Source organism: Accipiter gentilis, chromosome 25 (assembly GCF_929443795.1).
Source record: "Accipiter gentilis chromosome 25, bAccGen1.1, whole genome shotgun sequence".
Taxonomy (NCBI): Eukaryota; Metazoa; Chordata; class Aves; order Accipitriformes; family Accipitridae; genus Astur; species Astur gentilis.
In genome coordinates, this window is record NC_064904.1 from 17,148,253 (window position 1) to 17,163,385 (window position 15,133).

At 43.5% G+C, this 15,133-nt stretch overlaps 1 protein-coding gene across 2 annotated transcripts in view; it reads left to right on the forward strand.

Moving 5' to 3' along the window:
• The window catches only part of RTN1 (reticulon 1), a 122,523-nt gene extending 109,006 nt beyond the window's left edge, over nucleotides 1-13,517 (forward strand). The window contains exons 4-9 of one of the 2 annotated variants that reach the window (XM_049828635.1): nucleotides 7,756-7,963; nucleotides 9,101-9,239; nucleotides 10,120-10,189; nucleotides 10,561-10,607; nucleotides 10,698-10,756; nucleotides 12,270-13,517. In XM_049828635.1, the coding sequence (XP_049684592.1) occupies nucleotides 7,756-7,963; nucleotides 9,101-9,239; nucleotides 10,120-10,189; nucleotides 10,561-10,607; nucleotides 10,698-10,756; nucleotides 12,270-12,312 (566 nt within the window). In that variant the 3' untranslated portion in view covers nucleotides 12,313-13,517. The remainder of the gene's footprint in view (nucleotides 1-7,755; nucleotides 7,964-9,100; nucleotides 9,240-10,119; nucleotides 10,190-10,560; nucleotides 10,608-10,697; nucleotides 10,757-12,269) is intronic. The other variant, XM_049828636.1, reaches the window with a different exon arrangement.
• The last annotated feature ends 1,616 nt before the right edge of the window (nucleotides 13,518-15,133 follow it).

The following is a 15,133-nucleotide window of genomic DNA, read 5'->3' on the forward strand; positions in this document are numbered from 1 at the left end:
CAAAAGCTTAAAGTTAGATGACAAACTCTCTTAGATGAGCTTCACACTGTTTGACTGCCAACCATCCCAACAAATACCTTGACATAGGTAGTATCAAAAAATCACTGAGATTTCAATAGGTCTGCCAAAATGTGCTCTGCACACGTGCTGTGCCATGTCTGAATGTAAATTTTTTTCTTTCCTTTTAAGAATAGATGAACAATATTCTTTCACTGCCAGAACGAGGAGAAGGTTCCCCAAAAGTAAGATTATTTTCAGGTATTCCCTGAGGAGTAATTTAAACTCTAGCAAGAGGGTGATGATGGGGCAATAGCTGAAGGCAACATTGGAGGGCTGCTTTTGCTTTCATTAGGTCTCTGGGAAATGAGTTTTGGTAAGGCTTTTTTTGATATCAGAGGGGATACTCTCTCCATGTAAAAATACCATAGGTCTGGCCCATTCATTTTGAAAATCTGTAGATTTTCAAATGTTCAGATAGAGTTTGGAAGGGTCCAGCTCTGTTATTTTGGTCCAGGAGCATCTCAGGAAAATCTTAACATTTCCATAGCATTATGTGCGTTCAGGGACTCAGTTCAAGGGCTTTGCTTGGTCTCCTGGGTTTCTGCTCACTTAAGGTGAGAGCAGTAACATCCTCCATAGAAACTGGCCAAGGCAGGTAGTGATATGGTTTGATGAACAGGAGGTGGGTGGAGGAGGCTTTCTCCTGCTCCTATGTTAAATCCTGGTCTTAAAGTATCTCTCATGTGAAAACAATAACAACAACAACAACAATAATAATAATAATAATAAATACTACAATAGACATGTGTACAGCATGGTTTTAGGGCTGATTTTTTATTGCCAATCCTTTTCTGTCTACTCAAACCCACTCTGGTGACTCACATAAGGCAATCAATCAATACTGTTTTGCTCACATCTTGATCTTGCAGATGGAGTAGGAAATAATGTGGAGGGCATCCTATATCAAGACTTTCCTTTTCCCTGGTACTATTCCAGGTCTCCTCTCGTCAGAGTTTGGGGACCAAGAAGGTCTGAACTTTCAAGTTGAGTCTTGCAGCAGGTGAATGATAAAGATATAAAGCTGAACTAAGGACAGGAAGTTAATGGACAAAGTGTGTCCAAGAGGCAGAAGAAGTATGGAGAGATCCCTCAAGGCTGGAGATAAAGGATAAGGAGAGATGCCTCATGAAATCGCACAGATATTCTGTCTTGACTCTGCTGTTAATCACAGCAGTCTTCTGAAGGCACCAGATTGCTCATTAAATGGTGTATCCATCTGTATTACATTTGAATCAGATCTGTCGTGGGGAGGGCAGAAATGACCACATTGGATCCTTCACAGGAGAGAAGAGCGAAAGCCTGGTCCTGCAGCCTGTGGTTAAAGCTGCAAACTAGAATTTCTTTGACTGTGAGCAGTATTTACTTCTATTCAAAGATTTACAGCTTTGTTGCATTTGTTGTCAAATATTGTTGTGGCAATGCTATAAACAAAATTGCCCTCTTAAATCATGTTTCCTGATCTTTCTACTTCCAGTAGGTCTGAGAAATTCCTTATGAAGTCATTTATATTTATGAAGTCATAGTATTACACTGTATACAGGATTAAAGCCTGTGTCTAGACAGGTTTTTCTCACTAATACTAATATTGCATAGTGAATGAAGCTGTATGACCCATTGATTTTACCTCCTAAGGAGGCCCAATGGGACTTCCATTGGGGGGGTGGGGGGGCAGCTTGATCACATCCAAGGGTGTTTTTAGTATGCTGAAGAGCACATAACCTTTTATTTAGTCATCAAGGCCCATGGGCCTCATTTGAAGGCTGGATACAAGGGTTTTGCACACACTTTTTGTACTAACTTCCATGTAAATGCTGCTTAATGCATGTTCATTTTTCATACAGTTGTTGCAATAGAGGAAAATTGTGCGAAGTCAGAAGGAGAGAACAGAGGTTTTCAGAGGAAGGGAGGAAGAAACTGTGGAAGATGTGAATTGTCCAGTCTGTGCTCGGTTGATCTTCATTAATTTTCATCTTAAAATGCTTTCTTTGAGACATGGAATGGGAAGATCCCTGTTTCTCTTACAAAAGTACCTTTCAGAAACAAAACCACACAGGAGTCTGAAGGTGTGAGGACATTTTAGCTACAAGTTGGTTTGGATCCTCTATTCTCCCTCTGGGATCTCCGCTCAGGAGCCTTGGGCTGCAGCAGCCCCATACCACGGTACTTCTGGGGACCATGTAAACCACCAGATCCCAGTCCTCATGTTTCTATCAGGTGCCAAGGAGAATGGATTAAGGAGCATCACTACTTAGTCCACCTTGTCCGTCTCAAGTTGTTCACTCCTTGCCTCCAGCATTGCCCTTTCCAGCCCCCAGGTCTGTCTTCTGGCTTTTTTTGTTGCCAAATATTGAGGAGCAGACACATTTTCTGCTGAAAGCCATGATGAGAGCTGGGAGAGCTTTCAGGCACTGTACTCAGGAGCAGTTCCTTGCTGGCACAAGCATTGCATGCTGCTGCTGTTATATTTGTGAGGTTAATTTTAGCTTGCCTCGCAAACATGGGTATTTACCAGCTACTCATATTAACAAGTGGTTGCTTCTATCATAGAGTTTACCTTTGTGCATCATTAGTCTGGGGGTTGGCCCCAAATGGAGGACTCACATTAGTTTAATGAGATGAAGTTATACCATAAAGTATAGCAAAGACACTGATTTGGCACCTTTGAAAACTTTTTCTTTTAAATAGAAGGCTACTTGAGTAACATTTTACAAGTTCTGCTGTCAGTTAAAAAGCACAGGTAGGTGATACTTTCAGATAAATAGCTCATCAGACATGATTCTCCAGAAAAGTTCTTCAAAGGCAGTTGCAGTGACCTGCAGCACTGCTGTCTTAGAGATGGCTGGCAAGTCCTCCTTAATAAATACAAATACTTTTGAGTCTGAGGCAGTTCTGGCAAGACCCAGAGTCCTTTTATATCTCCACAAATGAGCCAGAGCTCTGGAGTGTTGCACTGGAAAGAGTGCAAAGTGACTGACACTGCTTGTCTCCTTCCAGGAGGCTAAAGGGAGATCATGGAAAGCTACAGCTGAACAGCTTCTGCATGTTAATGGGCACGGTCAGGATTTTACAGTTGTGATTTTCAAACCAGAAGGAACTCAAATCTCAGTGAAGCTGAGGCTGGTTTCTGTGCCTGTTTTCCAAACCCTGTTTGCAAATCCTAGCTGCAAACCTTAGGTGGTTTGAAGTTGGCATTTTGGCTCTCAGAAGTGTATCTTGCTTAGCCAGGCAGATTGACCCACCGTCCAATTGCATGCACATCACATATCGACAGGCTCACGTGGCACCAGCCTCCTGCTTCATGCATATTCAGCGTGCATTGCTCAGAATCATGCCATTGTAGTCGGGTCTGAGCAGTGCCGTGCACACACACACAGACTCACACGCTGTCTGTAACACACCTGGCACTTGCAGGACCCTTCACCGCACTAGGACCTTTTTTCTTTCTCTACAGATTGACCAAAGCATTTAATTATTATGTCATTAACTCATACTGTGAGGGATCCCATCTCCTTTAATTTATCTGGGAAACGCTGTGCCCATGTAAGAGCCAGACTCGAAGCCTGTCTCAGCCCTGCCAAGCATGGGGCCAGCACATGCTGGCAAGTGGCTTTGCAGAGAAGTGTGTGTGTGAAGGTGCGCAGCTCCAGCCCAGCTCCCAGCCCCGCCATCCTCAGACTCACTGGGTCCCTGTGTGCTGGGGAGGCTGGTCTGAGCTTGGGTGGTCATTTCTTCAGCGTGCAAAGGAAGGGGTGCAGGCATGAACAGGCAGCTACCCATCATCAAAGACTCAGGCCAGCATTTATATTTTGTGACTTGTTGAAGGGCAGTAAACGCGTGGGTCGGTGAGTGTTTGAGGGAGTTGTTTGCTGTGTTAATCAGTTTTGTATATGAATACAGGATGAGATGAAACTCAAAGCAGACATATAAATGTGGTGGACAACTTCATCTTTCATTTTCATTCCCATTCAGAATAAAAAAAAGGGGGGCGGGGTGTGTGTGTGTGTGTGTGTTAATGCTCCCAGCTCTGGGTTCACCTGATGGTGAAGGAGCAAATTTCTCATTCCTTTGCCCCTTGGTATCTATTTACAACAGCAGATAACAATGTGACAGGTACTTTTGCTCTGGCGTAAATGGTTACAGGAGAAAACGGCACCCCGAGGAAGTCAGGCAAAGGATCCCAGCTAGTGGATTCTGCACCCAGTGCACCTCTGCCTGCTTTTAAGGGAGATTTGTTTATGTAAGGAAATGTAGGACAAAAATACGTTTGACTACCCTCTCGGTAAGGAAGCATTTCTTTACAGAGAGGGTGGTCAAACACTGGAACAGGCTGCCTAGAGGGGTGGTTGATGCCCCAAGCCTGTCGGTGTTTAAGAGGCATTTGGACAACACCCTTAACAACATGCTTTAACTTTTGTTCAGCCCTCAATTGGTCAGGCAGTTGGACTAGATGATTGTTTTAGGTCCCTTCCAACTGAAATATTCTATTCTATTCTATTCTATTCTATTCTATTCATGCAAAAAGTCTTTGAAGTGACTGAAGCTGTGACTGAAGGAGCAAACGTAGTTCTGACATGTAGCTCAGGTGTTTTCAGCACCATCTAAATTTCAGGGGAACTGATACAGCTCAAATCCCTGAGGCCTGTCAGCAAAAAAAGTGCTTTCTCCAGGGAAGCCCATGGACCATGACTGGACCCCACAAGTCTCCACTGATCTGTGGCTCTGAACTCTCCTTCTCCCCCTTCCCTGCCCAAGGAGCCGTGAGGTTCCTCTCCCTCCTGCACAGCCTTTTGCAAGTCAGTTTGGCTCACTGCCATCTCCCTAAGGGAGAGGAGGAGGAATGGCTGCGGGAGCAGCAAATCCCTCCTGAACAGCTGGACATGGCAGCAGTGCCGCAGCTCCCCATCCCTGTGAGAGAGACAAGGAGAAGGCAGATTTGGTTCCTGCCCTTGAAAATCCTAACTGACCTACTGCAGGCTCTGGGTGGGAGGGTTGTGTTCCCAGGCTGGACCTGGGCACTGGGACAGCCATGTAAAAATCATTCAACTCCTATCTCCCTCCTCTGTGCTGAGATTTTCCACCTAGCAGTTGGCACATATTTTTTCCATGCACATGGGAATATTGGCCTCAGGTCTAAAAGACACAGGATCCCTCTCTCCCAGGTCTCATTTGGCGGGAGAAAGAGGCCAGCTGCCTTCTCATCTCCTCCCTCGCGCATGCACATATCCCCAGAACTGTGTCATTTGGCGTCTGTCCATCTTGCTCTGATTTATGGCAAGCCTTTCCTTACCTGATACAGCTCAGCAAATATTCCAGTCATTTCATGGCAGAAAAGGGCAAGTTTCAGGATGTACACACACCTGGTCAAGTCTGTCTTGAGTCATTCAGCATCTTCCTTGTTGAGGGGAATGAGAAAATGCAGTTTGGCATCTGTCTCTATGTGAGAATAGAGCCCACTTCCAGTCTGCAGGAATACGAGGTGAAAGATCCTCGAAAGAAAGAGAGGGGGCTTAGTTGCTCATCTTGGGTCTTACCATCAATTGGGATGATTCAGGGAACTCTGCTGAAGTGGGCTTTTGTATTTTTTGGCTCAGGTCTCATTTGTTTGCCTGTCTACTGCCTGCGTTCCAGGTAGTATTTTCCCCTGGTGAGTGGCCTTTTTCTTTCATCAGTAGATGATGTTCCATGTACAGCTTGCTGAGCTAGCTCAGCTTATTTCATTTAACATGAAGGTATTGTGTGATATAAACTTTAAGTAGCTCGAGAAGTGAGATTTGCATAAATTTCCAATACTGTCCTCTGACAGAGGAATTTTTAAGCACAAAAATGATCAGGCTGTGAATAACACCTCCTGTCCAAATGCTTGCTGGTGAAAGCACCCCAGTTGCTGTGCTGTACTGCAGAAATTTACAGCGCCTGGACTGAAAAAGAATATGAAAAATGGTAAAAACGGCACACTTGTGTTCTGGATGCCATTTTGTAAGGATGGTTTGCAAGTCGCATACTCCAGCACCTCAACACTGTAAGCAATTTGTGGAGCTCCATCTGCCTGCATCAATACAGCTGGTCCTGCTGCTAACCTCCTCGATAGAGGTGCATGCTCTGACTATGCTGTAACTGCATTTTGGAGCATTCCCTAGTCCATGCCCCTAGGCTTCTGCAGGAAAGAGACCTGGGCATATATCTGGAAAGACTCTGGCCTGGTCCTTGATTTGTAAAGTCAGCACCCAGGACCTCAGCATGTACCACCAAGGTCCCCTGTCCCTTGGCTTCCATGCAGCCCATAGATCTATTCATGAATGCTTGTGATCACAGGTCCAGTGCTGAATGCTGGCACTTAAAGATATGAAAGAGTTATTATATTGTGTATATTGATGGAGATTCAAGCCCATCACTTTGAAAAGCAATGCTAATATGTGTAATAGTAATGAGTAATATAGCACATTGACTCAAGGCAAACATGCTGCGGTGACTCACAATTTTTGGAGATTAGATGATAAGAACTGCTAGGCTGGATTAATTTTGTTTCTTTTTGTATTTGTGAAATTTTTTTGACAGATTGCAGTTTTCCTGAATTTACTCTTTGTTCAGAATGATTTGACAAGTGGCAGCTATGAAATCTGTTTGGCTGGTGGTGTGTTCAAGCTGTTCATGAGGACTTGTGCAGTGTGTGAAATTAAAGCTGTTTTGTTTAGATTGTCATAAGCATGTTCTTTGGCTGGATGAAAAGTCCTCTCAAGAAGAGGTTATTGGTGTAAAGAAATTAAATTCACCTTTGTGGACTGGATATTCAGCAATCATTTCATAAAATTTTGCTTTTATAGTGGCTATTCCTGATGGTAAGATTGTTTGCTGGAGGAGTTGGAATAAACTATACAAACTGGGTGAAAAACACTGTCAAAATTAACTGCTTTACAAATGTAAAAATACATTGGTTGCAAATGGTTTTCTGCACTTGCTTTGTTCTAATATCTCCCATGGATCTAGACAAGGGAAGTTATCTAACAAGCAGAAAGCTTTTTTTTTAAATATTTCTGAGATGGTTGGATTTGAGTAGCAAAAGGGATTTATTCTGTATTTTAAGATCCCATCTGAAAAATGGTTTCCTACCCATGTAACTATTAAGCAGTGGTAAAACCAGGAGTCTTTTCCTTTCTCAAAACTTAGGAAATAACAAAATAATATTGTCAAAACTTTGAATGGGAAAGTGGTTTATTGTGGCTAACCCCAAACTTTCTCATTGGTTTATCAACAACCAAAATTTGAAAATGCTTTGATCAATCATTTGGCATTTGGACTTGTGACAAAGAATTAATCCAGTTTCCACAGTAAGTAAAGGCAAGCTAGGATGAAAACTTCCATACAACCCTAGCGACAACACAAACCGCAGCTTACATTTGCCTTGCTGCTGCACCTTACCGTGCTGTGGTTGGAGATATTCATCCATCTTATCTAACCCAGACACAAATGCAAGAAATACAAGGATTTCAAGTAGGTCACCAGTTGCAGTTTCCTCAGTGTGTCGCTGAAGTCACTTCACTGCTTCTGCTGAGGAGTACCTGTTGATGCTGATGTGAGCAGGAGCATCACTCCTCCCTTTACTCTCCTGCAAGGACTCCGAGCATCGCAGTGGCCATGGTGGCCATCCTCAATGCCCTTCCAGGTCCTGCCTTTAACATGTTGGTCTTCTCTCCCCAGCTATTGACCTGTTGTACTGGCGTGACATCAAGCAGACAGGGATCGTGTTTGGCAGCCTCCTGTTGCTGCTGTTCTCCCTGACCCAGTTCAGCGTCGTCAGCGTCGTGGCCTACCTGGCCCTTGCTGGCCTCTCGGCCACCATTAGCTTCAGAATCTACAAATCGGTCCTACAGGCTGTGCAGAAGACGGACGAGGGCCACCCCTTCAAGTGAGTGCTTTGCAGTCATGGCCAGGGGCCATTTGTCTTGCAAAGGATCCATTCCCAGTGGCAATTCATGTTTCTTTAGCTGCTGCTTTTATACTGGCTAAAATTCTTTTCTTGCTCATAACAGGGGAAATAATTTTTTCTGTTGTCCAGTGTCTCAAGAGCTGTAAGGCTGTATTGGTTCAGATCCTGGGGGAAGAAAAACAACACAAAAGCCATCATCCTCTGATACATGGGAATTTTTTTTCCTGAAATTCAAAAGATCTGGAAACTTTTAAGCAAACAGAAAAAGAGTTTCATTAGAACTAATGATAATACAGTATCTCTGCAAGCAGGAGGAGTATTGTTTCTGGGCACACTCTTTTGGGCATAGAGGGGAACTATTTATATCTTTTCTGCAACATTGCTTGGCTGTGATGTGGCAATCCACTACCCTAGGTGATGGTGCCAATGCCAGTGTCCTCCCCACCCTCCCCAGGGTCTGGGTGGTTTGCTCCAGGAGAGCAGTCATCTTTTCTCCTCTGCTGTGCCACCAAGTTGGTAAACCAGGTCATGGAACCGGTCTGGTTTGCAAACACACACACTGAAAAAAAGGCTTGTTGGGGTGCTGCTCCTACTGTTTCACTTGGATCAGTTCTGAGATGCAACTCAGGACATGGGCATAGCTCAGAGGTGCAGGGCAGGTGGAGGGATGGAGGAGAGAGAAGGGGGCATCACTGCTGAAGGTGATACGTGGCCAGACAGCAGCTTTTGTTCCTCCAGAGGCTGCCAGATGGAGGAGGTATCCTCTTCTGCAGCAATGATGTTGCACAGAAGTTTGTGGGGAAACACCCCCAGTTAGGATTTACATCCCCCTTCGCATGGAGTAAAGAGACAACCCATCAAGACCAGGCTCTGCATGGGGAGAGGGCAAGGCTGGAGGCAAACAGCCCCCACACAGCCTGCAATTGCCCAGGGAGATGGGTCATGCAAGGCAAAGACAGTGTGTGCTGGTGGCTCTGTGCCTGGTGGAAGGGGGACACGTTGCTCCAGCGCAAAGAAATGAGGTCTGGGGAGGAGGGAGTGATGGGATAGACAGGCAGGAGCATGAACGGCAGGTGAACCTGCCTGGGTTTGTAACTGGACCTGTGTTTCTGGCAGAGCCTACTTGGAGATGGAAATGAATCTTTCACAGGACCAGATTCAGAAATACACAGACTGTCTCCAGCTATATGTCAACAGCACAGTCAAAGAGCTGAGGAGACTCTTTCTTGTTCAGGACCTCGTGGATTCTTTAAAAGTAGGATTGCTTTAAATATTTTTAACCCCTCTCTAGAGGATCAATCTACATTTCAAAGTGCTGCTTCACTTGTTGACAGTGTCATCATAAAACCTAGTTTTGTGTAGCTCCAAATATAAAAATTGCTCTCTTTTTTGATTTCCAAACTGCTTTCTTCCAGCAGTTAAGAGGTTTGGCAATCTGCATTTGAATTTATTGGTATGTACTACAGGAGTTATAAGAGTTGCAGGACGAGCTTAGCTCCACTGCACTTCTAGAAGCATCTCTGCATTATGCTTTCTATGACTTTGCCACAAAATAATGTGTTCCCCTCTAATACCTCTGTTAATCTGGAGTTCCTCTAATGGTGGCATTTCCTGCTATGGAGGAAGGTCTTCTTTTCCTCCCGCTGAGGTAATTATTTTAAGCCTTACACCCTAGAACCCAAGTAGGTGTTCTTCAGAGCAAAAGGAAGATCATTAAGAGAGCAGGCATGGGTTAGGCTCCTAAATTACTGAAGATTTTTAGGAAAATGTACCCATCTCCCAGCCTCAAGAGTTTTCAGTCACTGGGATTATCACTGTGGGGCTGTGACCCCTGCCATCATCAAAATTGGATGCCGAAATCTGCCTATGCCTGCTCAGTGCAGAGTCCTAAATGTATGCAATTAAGCCCTAAATATACATGAAAGCTCAGCTAAGAGGGTGAGAAGCAGTGAACAGCAGAACAGAGAATGGGGTTTATACACCCAGAAAAAGTACCTAGTTCCTAATGTGCCTTACTTAACAACTCCCCTTACACGTTAAAAAAGGCTAATGTGCTATTATGTTAGCTAGTTAAGTGCACTAATTTCTTCTTATGCTGACAGTGGAAGTGATGTAATGATCCGTCTTTAATTTAGTTTGCAGTACTAATGTGGCTGCTGACTTACGTGGGAGCCCTCTTCAATGGCCTGACTCTTCTGATAATGGGTAAAAATCATCATTTCTTTTAAAATCTATTTTTAACTTTAACTCCCTCGCGATTTCTACTTAGACAAAACAGCCTATCTTTGTTGTGCCTTCCCCACAGTTAAACCATCAACTTCATTTCCTTTTCCAGTAAATATTCATTATTCCTATTACATTGTCCCTCCTGCTAGAACTAATTTGTGTTCTATGGTTTTGCAGAGCAATGGGAAATTCCATATTTGGGAGGTTTGAGCAAAGTTCATTTTTAATACAAAGATCCCTGGTGGATCAGCTGACCAAGTGGCATGATATGTGTTTGTCACTAAAGTAGGTCTCTTCTCTGGAGGAATCTGATCTGCAGGAATATAACAGTGTGCTCTTTTTCTCCTCAGCTGTGGTGTCTATGTTTACTCTCCCTGTTGTATATGACAAGTACCAGGTAAGTCTGTCTGTTCGGTGTGGTTTAGGTGTCTGGGTGGTTCTGCCTTGTTGATGCCTGATTGACTGGGTCTCCTTTTGCTCTTTGCAGGCACAGATTGATCAATACTTGGGACTTGTGCGGACCCACATAAACACTGTTGTGGCAAAGTGAGTTCAGCAGCAGGCTTGACCAGAAGTCTTGCTGTGAGGTTGCGGTGCCCTGAGGGTGGCTAAGAGCTGGGTGGTCCCGGGGACAACGTGCCCTATGAATGATGTCCTCCCCAGCTCCTGGCCTGTAAGACTGCGGGAGGGCAGATCCCCGGACAAACACAGGCCTTCTCAGCTGAGCGTAGACTAAGGCAGAGCTGTGACCCTACATCTTTCTCTCTCCTCTCCTGCCATTTGGGGGAGCTGTGGACAGAGCAGCCCAACCCAGGACTGACGTCCACACAAATAGGCCAAGACAAACAGGAAGAAATGTGTTAACTGCCTTCCCCCCTGACTGCTCCAAGCCTGGGTTTTTGCTTTCAGGGACTCTGTCCTTTAGAGTTAATAATACCATTAATGAACAAAGTGGGAATTAGAACACCACCCTGTTACAGAAAGAAAATACCTGGAAGCACCATGATCTTGTTTCAAACCGCCATGGAACAGACAGAAGACCTGGATGAAATTTTTGAGCCAGTCTGCTCTAGTTCCTAATGCGCTGCCTGTATCAAAAGCTTTTGTGGGATCCCTAAGGGCACAGTGAGGGTCTAAGCATAGTTCTTGAAACTTGAGAATTACTGAAGCAGGATGGCGGGTCTGGTAGGTAGATCTGTGCATCTCAGCAGTTTGTATCTATGGCTTTGCAAAAACTGGCTGAATAACAAGTATCCCATGGAAGGTTACAAAATGGTGAGGTACAGAGAGCAAGTGACTCACAAGGAGATGCTGAGGAAACTGGGCTTGTTTAGCCTGAGAAGGAGGCAGCTAAGGAGTGATTTCATAGCAGCCTGTAAGTACTTGATGGGAAGTTACAAGATGATAGAGCCAAAGTCTTCTCAGTAGTGGCAGAAGTTATAACAAGGAGCAACAACACAAATCCAGTTTAGGATGTTGCTGTTGGACATTAGGAGAAACTTTTTCACTAGGAGACCAGGACAGCACTAGAGCAGGCTACACAGGAAGGTGCCAGAACCCCCTTCCTTGGAGGTTTTCAAGATGCAGCGAGAGAAAGCCGTGGCCAACCTGATTTAGCATTGGCAATAGTCCTGCCTCATGTAGGAAGTTGATCCAAAGACTTCTGGGGTCTTTTCCAGCCAATAGTTCTGTGATTCTGCAAAACCCTTAGCCTTGGGCAGGACTAAAAGTTTGTATTGAAAATTGTTTGTTTAAACTTAATTCCTGACTTCCAATAGATAATATACCATGGTAGAATAACGAAGCAGGGGAGAATATCACTGAGCATATCCCATGGTTACATGAACCACCCCAAACTGGTCTATTTACAACTAGGGGCATGTAAGAACACATAGATGGACATCACCTCTGTTTTTTACTAGACTCTAGCCCACCTGTTGCAACAAGACACTGAATGCAAGCTAGAGAATACCCCTGAATAAGACTCCAGGTGGGGATCCACTGGAATGGAATAGCTGCCTCACCATATAATCCTTTTTTTTTTCTTCTTTATTTCTAGGATTCAAGCTAAAATCCCAGGTGCTAAGAGAAAGGCAGAGTAAAGCAGACGTCAAGAATTCATCTACTACAGTAGCGAATAATGGGGGAATCTGGAGTGAAACAGCTCTGTTCTTACACTTTACTGCAAATTTATCGTTCTTTTTTTTCTCAACACCGTAATCTTAGAAACATAAAACTCAGAAGCAGTGCTTTTCCCCTGCTGCTTCTGCACTTAGAATATTTGCAATCACTTGTGTCAAGCACTAAAGTATAGTAAAGAGAAAAGTGTACTAGATGTGGTTTTTTGTGTTGCTTATAAAGTGCATGATGGTGAGAGCCTAAATAATATTGACCTTTTTATTTTATTTTTTTAGTGTTTTTCCTTCTTCTATTGGCATTGCTTCTATAACTTTTAATGTTACATGTGGCTAGGGGCTTTCCTGCTTAGCGCACTGATGCAATAGTTAAAATTGCTTCTACGTCACTGGGTTGCTGGTTGGATTCATCTTTATTAACTATATAGAATTGTAGACTGATGTTTTAGTGTTTTCCAGCACAAATAAAATAAACAGTAATCGGTACTTATGGTAATCAGTTTTGTATAACTCAAAAAAATGAAAACAAAACCCAGTACTTTTGTCGTAAGGGATTGACAGGCTGACTTACATGTATGGTAACTGGAAAGTTCCAGCATGTTAAATTTATTACAATTTGTATTACATTCTCTGTAGTTCCTAATGGACTTAATTATGGACTCTGAATATTTGCACTTATGTACTTGATACCGAATGCAGAAATAAATGTTACTAAATGTAAAACATTCTCCCTCTTGTTGCCACTGGGATTATCCTGATGTTTGCAAACCAGACACGTACCATGCAAAAAGAAGGATTTTTTTTCTCTCTCTCTCCCCTTGAGATCCTCCCATGCCTTGCCCTTACAAAATGGTACAGTCCAACAAGATCATCTGTAATACGTAGCTCATCTATCAGTTTCACATCTTGATGAGTACGGCAATAAAAAAAGGATCTTAGCATGTCGTTTGGTTTTTTTGTTGGTGGTGTTGGCAAATAACAGGAACTGAATAATTGTCTCTTCCTCCATTTGCACATTGTGCAAATCATAAGCAACTCACTATGGGAGGGGTCAGCACACCAAAATGGACTTTTTAATTTCCTTATCGTCATGTTACTCTCTTATCCAAAGCTGTTCTCTGAAATCTGCTTTAAACTGTGGGATCCATACTGAATCTGGAGGCTGAGAACTGAAATAAACATTTGCTCTTGTTCAAAGGCAAAGTTTTTTAAAATTGGGATTTGGTGTTTGAGAACCATCAGACAAGAGAAACAGCTGTTGAACATTATCTAAAGTGCTTCAAAACAAACAATTGGTTAAGTGCTGAATGATTTGCCCATTTGTGGAACATACCTGTAGAAATTTTTTTTTTTTTTTTTATAAAAATGTGAACATCAAAACATTTTCAGCCAAATTGCAGTTTTTCTTTTTTTCTATCACAAAAGGGTTTTATGCAGAAATTATTTTTTCTACGAAGAACTAGATCCTTAAGCACTTATCCCAACTTATTGACTTGAAGTCTTTCCTTAGATTCATTCAATTCAGCATCTCAGTTACACATGGACATGGTGACATCTGTCCGAGGTCAGGCTGCAGTTCTGTGTATAAATCTACAACCCAAATGCACAAGAGGAGTTGGTAGAAACATTGGTATGGCTGTGGGCTAGTTAATTGTGATGAGTCTCAAATACCATTATTTTCATTTAAGATTTATGTGCTTCTTTGCTCTTATTTAAAAATACTAAACTGTCTTTTAAATGTCACCTTCAGCTAGATAGGAACATTTTTTCTCAATGAAAAACTGAATGCCTCAGTGACATGTGTTGCTTTTGATCAAATGGAGTACCTTTGGTTTAGCACGTGTAGATTGCAGCCAGGAGTTAAAATTCAACATCTACCCCCAGCTTTAACTGCCTCTTAGACTTTCCTATCAGTGCATTCAGGTGGCCAATATATACCCTGTATCTCTGACGAAGACAGTACAGCCTGTACTAGTGCACTTGAGGATAAAGATTGACCTTCAGAATTCTTGCCATTTACAAGATGAGTATGTGGGTCCAACAGCTTAATTTTGAAACTGAGCACATTTAGTGTCCCATCCCACTGGCCACATAAATACGTTCTTCCCTAGCACCACCAATGCAGTTATACCCAAGACTAGCCTTTTGCAATGCTGAACAGTATGCAGGATTTAAAGGCTAAATCTCCTGTATATTTGGAAATCAAACAAAAGAAAACCTTCTGGCAGAGTCTAAATATTCTTAAGAGCCTAAATCAATAGAGACAAAGAACCCCATTCTTGTCTCCTCCAGCATCAGCCTTTCTCAAAACCCCCATCCTCCCACACCAGGCCCTCATCACCCTGACCGTACCCCTGCACCTACACCTCTCAAGCCCATACCCTTTATCTTTTCCTCACATCCCACCTTTCCAGCCCAGCTCCCAAACTTCCTTGCAGCCACTCTGACTTTCCATGTGTTTAGCAACAACAGCCTGCAAGTGGGCAAGTGCTGCTGAGCAGCTGGGGTGCGCTAATCTGGTGGGTGGAACCAACTTGAGACACCATGCTGGGACATACCAGAAGCAGAGGACTTTAGCCAGGGCTTGGATTGCTTGTGCTGCCCATGGCCACTATCACCTTACTGGGATCACAGCAGCACTTCCCATAATACCTTTGAACAGGGAAGCCTGGAGAAAGCCATCATGCCCAAAGTTCCCATAAGCCTTGTTTGCAAACCTTTGCTAACTCATGGTCCTGCTATACAGCTTGCAACAACAGAGCCCCTGTGCCTATAGGGACTGAGAGCT